Source organism: Poecilia reticulata, linkage group LG9 (genome assembly GCF_000633615.1).
Source record: "Poecilia reticulata strain Guanapo linkage group LG9, Guppy_female_1.0+MT, whole genome shotgun sequence".
NCBI classification, from domain to species: Eukaryota; Metazoa; Chordata; class Actinopteri; order Cyprinodontiformes; family Poeciliidae; genus Poecilia; species Poecilia reticulata.
In genome coordinates, this window is record NC_024339.1 from 32,785,749 (window position 1) to 32,793,565 (window position 7,817).

The 7,817-nt window shown below is 34.6% G+C and overlaps 1 protein-coding gene across 1 annotated transcript in view; it reads right to left on the minus strand.

Annotated features, from left to right (window-relative positions):
- Positions 1-1,712: 1,712 nt before the first annotated feature.
- The window catches only part of LOC103470790 (GTPase IMAP family member 8-like), a 10,178-nt gene continuing 4,073 nt past the window's right edge, over positions 1,713-7,817 (minus strand). Inside the window, 3 exon segments of the mRNA XM_017306545.1 lie at positions 1,713-3,136; positions 3,573-4,238; positions 4,715-5,326. Coding sequence (XP_017162034.1) covers positions 1,713-3,136; positions 3,573-4,238; positions 4,715-5,326 — 2,702 coding nt within the window.

The following is a 7,817-nucleotide window of genomic DNA, read 5'->3' on the forward strand; positions in this document are numbered from 1 at the left end:
AGAGAGACTAAAAACCTGATTTAAATGAAAGCCAAGAGTGTCCTCTTTAAGATGATACCAAACATTATATTATAGACCTTTGACAAATGCTCATACCAGGAGCCTAAACCACACATACAGTCTCAAAAAAGAATTTTTCCAAAGGGGTTGTTTACTTTATGAGATGATAACTATGACTCAGCTACCATTTTGGAAGGGCTATCATACCAAAAATATTAACTAGAGACATGTATCTTTTCAAAAAATATTGATAGACTTTGCCACCCTGAAATGGACACAAATTGTCTGGTCCATGGACTATATAGAACAAAATTCACAAGAACTAGGATTAAAGGTAAATTAACAGGCAAATATTTTAACAAATGCTACAGTATTTGCAAAGTTTGTGTGTGTCATCTTTCTTCTTATCTTCCAGAAGACTGATACTGCATGTGTATTATACAAAACAGTCTACAGTACATTAATACTGAAGGGTGAATAGTCCACGGAAGTATTGGTGGGTCCCCCAAAATCTTCTCCAAGGGACAAGGAAATTACCCAAAACACCTAGATTTATATTGTCATACATTTCAATAATATGCAATAAACTCTTTTAACTTTTGTTCTCATATAATTACTCTCTAGTGTTTATTCATGTCTAATCAAACAACTAAACTCTGTCAATATAAACATACATCTGTTCTCACCACTGAGAACTTATAATTTAACAAAGCTTAATATTTTTGTCAGAAATAATATCTATAAAGTTTTGACAGAAATGTTTTAATGTATGTTGATAATAAATTGATCAAAGATAGAAAACTAAATCAGCAAAAAAGCTGTTTCCATATAATAACTACAATGTTTCCCAACCTTTCCAGTAAAAGCAGGACTTTTATTGTAATTGTTTTATTTATTACATTGGTAATACATATGAGTTATCAATTATATTTTAAATCCAATCAATAAAATATTATTTATTTCACCATAACTGCGTAAATGAATAAGTGTTTGTTACACCGTTAATAAAGACACATTGAGTAACAATTGATACCAACTTTATTTTTTAAAATTCCATGTTTCGAATCAAACACAACCAGAAAATACATTCAGTAAAACTTTTTCAGATTCCCAATAACTCATCATGTAACATGAAGACAAAACTTCACCTGTAAAAAATTGTAAAATTAAAAACATTTTATCACTGTAATAAAAACCATACTAATCCCAACTTTATAAAAGTCACTCATAATTTCACATCTATATTTTTGATACAACAGTTGGAAAATAGTATACAATAAAAAAATTTATTTATAGACTTTCATGTCAAAATGTTTGTAAATTAATGGCTACATTTATAAAAGAGAAATTGTAAAACATCCACCACAAAAATTAAAAGACAAAAGAAGAATTCTTGATATGATATTGAAGAAAATTAATAAAATGGAAATATTACATTATTTTAACTGATGTTTCTGCTAATCAGCTGCTGCAGTAATGTTGGAATATTTATTATTGAATATTGATTTTTAATAAAGTACAATGCTTGAAACAAAGTTCACTTTGATTAAAATAAATGTAAAGATCTAAAGAAACTAAAATAGTTTGATCAACTTTACTGAAACCAAAGATCTTCAGGGAGTTGTGATGTGTTACACTGTAATTTTCCTGGAATATTTTGCTTTTTGTTTCTTTGCTTCATTTATTTTAATCACATTTATCATAAACATGTTTCATCTGTTTAGTTGTTTCACTTTAAGGTTTTCTCTGTTTTCTTTCTGCTGTTTTTCCTTCATTTTTCTTGTTTCTTCTTGTTTTTGCATCAGAACACAGAAATTTTTCTTGTATTTTTCTTTGAACTCATTTAATTCTTCTGCTTGTTTTCTGGCTTCGTCCTCAAACTTCCTCTTTACTTCCTCCAGTTGTTTCTGATATTTTTCCTCTAGTTCTTTCCTCTCTTCCTGCTCCTCTTCTCTCCTCCTCTTCTCATCTTTTCTCCTCTGCTTTTCATATTTCTCTCTCTCTTTCTCATATTTCTCATGAAGTCTCTTCAGTTCTTCTCGTCTCTCTTCGTCTTCTCGGTGTCGTTTTTCCCACCACTCCTTTCTTTCCGTCTCCCAGGCGTCTCGTTTCTCCTCCATCTGTTTTCTCATCTCTTCCAGTTTTCTGTCGATTGTTTCCTTTTCTTCTGATTCCTGTTTGATCTTTTTCTCTAAATCTTGTCGTTCTTTTTCCCACTGATGTTTTTGTCGTTCTTCCTCCTTTTTTCTTTTCTTCTCTTCCTTTTCTCTTTCTCTCTGTTCTCTCTCTTTCTGCTCTCGCTCCTTCCTGTTGTTTTCTTCCATCTCTTTAAATTGCTTCTCTCTCTGTTTTCTCTCTTTTTCCATCTCTTCTCTCTGTTCTTCCATTTTTCTTCTCAGTGATTCTGTTTCTTCTTCGTGTTTCTTCTGAAGTTCCTCCCTCAGTTTCTTCATTTCTTCTTCTTTCTCCTCCAGGATCCTCTTCATCTCTCTCTGAATAGCAGCATCTGCCTCCTGCAGCATCTCGCTGGTGAAACATTTTCCTCTGTTCTTCTCCACCATGTTATTGATCTTCAGGATCAGTTCATTGGTTTGTGATCGGTTCTGTTTATCATAGTTATTAAAAACATGATATCTTCCTCCACAGTCTCTGATCACCTTCTTAAAGGATTCATCACGTCCCTCTTTAAGGTAGTCCTCTATCGTTTTCTCCTCGTACTGCAGTTTGTCTCCTCCAGTGAACAGAATGAGAGTAAAATCTTCAGAGTTTTTACCAAAAACCTTCTTCATTTGTCTCAAAGTTTGTTTCTCCTCCTCTGTGAATCTGTCGACCTGCAGCACCAGCAGGAAGACGTGTGGCCCCGGGGCCAGCAGGCTGATGCACTTCAGCAGCTCCTCGTCCACCTGGTCAGCGGTCAGCGTGTTGTCAAACAGGCCAGGAGTGTCGACCACAACGACCCGCTGACCTCCGATCTCAGTCTGAGCTTTCTGACAGTTTCTAGTGATCGACTGCTGAGACACTTTAGCTTCAAACTGTTTCCATCCCAGGATGGTGTTTCCTGATGAACTCTTCCCACCGCCGGTTTTCCCCATCAGAACGATCCGGAGACAATCTGCTGCTGGGATCTGCTCAGGATCTGGGTTAGAAATAAAGATTAATTAGAAAATTATTAGACATAAACCTCACAGGGAACTGATTGAAGAATCAAGTTATGATGAAAACTTCTGATTTGCTCAATCATTCCTGTTGTAGTGAAGATTTTATAGATAATTTTCTCAAACTTATTTAGAAAAGAGAAAATTATTTTTCACTGTCAGAAAGCTGATAGTTTTACAGCTCAGTCATATCCTGAGATTTTCTGATGTCAGGCAGAGAAAAAGAGATTGTTTTACTGCTTTCAACTTTCTCTGAACCTCAGACAAGTTAGATTGTAAAATAAAAAAATTGACGAATAATTAAGACAAATATTATAGTGGAAATTAATATTAATTTTTCTATAAAAAAGATATCTAACAGGAGAAATAAAAGAAAAGCAGAATTAACTAAACTCATGTAGGTAACTGGAAAAAAACTCTTTTATATCTTAATTAAATTAACATAATATTTACCTTTATTCTGTAGCTGTATTTTATCGTCTCTTTGGCCCCATGCTAATGTTTTAGTTGTATAAGATGAATCTTTCTCTCTCTCAGAAACGTTTCTCTCCACCGTCTCCATCAGTCCTTCAATCTGCCGTCTGTCTCTGATGTTCAGAACTAAATATCTTCCTCCACAGATCTGGAGGAGATCCTGGATGTCCTTGTTCTCTATAAAGTTACCAACATCTGGATGTTCAGGATCTGAGTCTGTAGTGAAGAGGATGATGGTGAAGTCATTGACTCTGGAGCTGAATGTGTCCTGSATGGTGTGTAACTCTCCCTTGTCTTCATCAGTGAGGGGACCCACAGGTAGGACCAGGATGAAGGCGTGGACACCCTCAGGGTCACAGAGGGAGACACACCTGAAGGATTCCTCCATCACTTCCTGCTGAGCTTTTCCAYCCAASGCAGGCAKCTCCACCAGAGAAACCCRACGTCCAAACGCCTCTCCCTGSTTTCTGACACACTCTGAAGAGTTGGAGGCTGAAGGAAGATCTGGGTGACCTAGAATAGCTTTGGCTGCTGATGTCTTCAGTGGGTCAYTTGGACCAAACAGAACCAGGTTTAAAGGTGGCAGAGTCTGATCTACTTTGGATTTAACTGCAACAAAACAAATTAAAATTATTACAAATCAACACAATCATTGTTGAAACAGTAACAGTTCAATGTGGAAGTTTTCTGTCCTGAACTTTAAATAAATTTGTCTGAACCTTTTCAGACTAAAAACTAAGGAAGTTTAACCTGGAGAATCTCAGATAAAAACATTTTAAATTGATCATTTGCCTGGTTTGTAATGTCATGTTTCTGATTTTAATCTGGTGGTTATAATAACTGGATCTGGGTTTCAAAGACGGATTAGAGTGAACTCTTTTTACAACAGATTTTCTTAAGTGTGGGACAGAAAATAGAACAAGACGTTTCTTCATCTTCAATAGCAACTACAATTTTTTTAACAATTTATTTCTGGAATTAAATAATTTACAGTGGATTCTGGGAAAAGATGTGAGAAATATATTTTAATTTCTCTAAAAGCTTTGAACATAGAGCTACAGAATCAGATTGAATCCTGTTCTTACCAGCAGCAGGTCTGGATCTTGGTTGTTTCTGAGCCTGATCGTCTGACGGTAAAGTCGCTGCTGCTTCTTCAAACTCTTTATGTCTCACATGGTTTTCATTATTTTCTTTAGCAATTTGTCCAAAGCGAATCAGCAGCTGCTCACGTTCAGTTTCCTCCATCTTTAAACATCTGTAGCTACATTTTCTGATCAGATCCTTAATTAGATTGGAGATTATAGGATCTTGAAAAAGGAAGCGTGACATCAACCTGGGCTTCAGGATCAATACCAATGAATGATCAAATGATTGATCACTGAAGCCTTGAAGGATTCTGTAGATCTTATCTTTCTCATATTCAGTGAAACTTTCAGGCTGAACAACCAGCAGGAAGACATGAGGTCCAGGATCAGAGAGTTCAGCACATATTCTAATGAAATCTGTCAGTTTTTCTGCTGTGTGGAACGAAACATCTGGAGTGTTGATCACAGATATTTGTTTGTTTTTCAGTGAAAAATAAATCTTATGATAGGTGTTTGATGATCTGGTGAATCCATCACATCCCAGTATGAAGTTCCCCACTGAGTTCCTCTCAAACCTGTTTCCTCCCAGTAGAACCAGTCTGAGCTCAGACACTGGAAATGAAATGAACAATTAAAATAGTTCAACGCATTCAGATCACAAAGAAAAAAAAGTTTAAATTTATTGATCCAGTAATATTTTATTACAGTAAATTTAAATTTCAGGCTTTTAGAAAAAATATTAAGATAATTTGATCCAAACTATAATGTTTAAAATGCTGAATGTTTGTTTTAGAAGAATATTATTAAATAAACATTACTGGATCTTCTCAACAAAGAGTCTGAGTTAATTTTCTTATGTGATTTCAGTATTTTAATCTTAATAACTTTGATCTTTATTTCTCATCAGATTAAATCAGTTAAACTCACTGGAAGGAGGAATTAGTTCCAGGCTGTTGCTGCGTTTAACAGGCTGCAGATCTGAAAAGATTAAAAAAAACTTGTTCAGAAAACTGAGTGAATAAAAATAAAATAATTCAAACATCTACATTTCTCCAGAAACCAAACAGAGCCTAGAACTGATAATCTGAAACTCAGATCAGTTTAATAACTGATACACAGAAAAACAGGAGAGAATTAAACTAAAACCAGGAAACATTGATGTGAAAGCAAGACAGATTGACAAATATCTGCTTGTGAAACTTTAACAAAAATAATTAATCAAATGTTTATTTCTATTCAAACTGTCTTGGAGGATTAATTTTACAGAACAGAGGAGAACCGGACCGGTCCAAAGATCCATTTTCCTGAACCCAAAATGGAAACTGGCTGAACAAACTAATGAAGGTCACTGATGAGTTTAGAGCCTTTAATCATTTCCTCTTTTTAAAACACATAAAATAAACATATTGCTTTAAAAACAGAATCTTTTCTTACAACAAAGAAACTTTTACAATCTTTTCCACATCAATTCATCTAATTACTGTAAAAACCCAAAAACATGAAACAAAAATGTTTCTATATGAACCAAATAAACATTAATCCACATTTCAACTTAGACAGCAATCAAAAATCTCACCAGGTTCTGCAGCAGCCATGATGTCACTCTGCCACACTGGACCGACCCGACCCAACCCGACCCGACCAGAACCTGAACCAGAACCTCAGGTTCCCATCAGAGACAGTAAAATATCTGAGGGGGGAAAAAAAACAACTACATGTTGAGATGAAGTTTGTACAGTTTGACATTCAGAAACAAAAATAATCCAACACAACAATAATAATTATTCATAACCTTCTGAATAATCAATAAAAAATTATTTTAGTATTAAAGTCATCAAACCGTTTCTAATGTTTTCTCTGGTTTTTATCGTTGGTGATGAGCTGCAGCTCTGGGAGCTTGGAAGGCCTCTTCACCATCACCCTAATCTTTACCTCACTGTCACATTGAAGTCAGGACTTTAACTAGGCCAATCTAAAACATTAATATTACTGCCAGTCAGAAGAAACATGTTGGTCACATAAATGATCATTTAATTTAAACTGAATATTCATGGTAATTAAAAATGAACATTCTGATATTCTGGATGTAAATGTCATGTTTTGTAGACGATTATGGTTCTAAATGATGTAGTTTATTTCTGTTTGATCAGATTCAATGTGTCTCCAGTCTGACTGCAACATTTACCAATAGAGACCAGTTTAGTTTCCACTGAGTGACTGGAAGCTGAAATCATCAGTTCAACCAGTTCTTCCACAATGTTGAGCTGGGAGGAACCAGTTGGCTCTGAAAGACGTTTGGCTTCATATTTAGAGATGAAGATTAAATGTCAGTTGGTTCAGAAACCAGATCAACAGGAACTTTAAGGAAGAAAAACAACCAGAGCTTCAACTGAATGAAAAACTAAATCTGTCAACAGTTTGAGTTAAATCATCTACGAATGAAAGGAAATAACTTTAACCTGATCAGGATTCTGTGATTCACATGAATCCAGTTCAGGTCTAATCAGATATATTGAACTCATGTAAAAACTACAGTTTGATCAAATCACTACTAGTTATTTTCCAAAAGCTCCTCTAGTAAATGTAACATCAACCTCTGGTTATGCATCACTATAACTGCCTGAAAGTAAGAAAACAGATAAACAGCATCCAAAACCAGAAAGATAAATAATTCATAAAAAGCAAAATTTTAACCAGAAAAACAACAAAGAAAACTTCTAACAAGAATAAATCAGTAAAAATGCAACAGAGCTGAAAACTTCTATGTTATTTTTCTAGAGTTGCGTCATAACTCTGGAAACTTTTAATAAAGGCAGTGACTTTTAAAATGACAGCTTTGATTTAAAAAATCAATTAAATAAAATAGATCATAATCTCAACAGTTTCTTGAACCATATATATTTTGAGAACAAAAAAAACATTTTTCTTGACTCACCTGTTGATGTTGGACTGCAGTTTCAGGAATAAAGTAAAACTTCTATTAAAGTGTTTTAAAATCTAAGTCTAGTTAAATCAAATCTTCTCCTTCCTCTCTGACTGTTTCTGCTCCTCTGCTGAAGTTCGACTGCAGGATGTTCCAGTAAAATTCCTGCTCTGGGTGTTT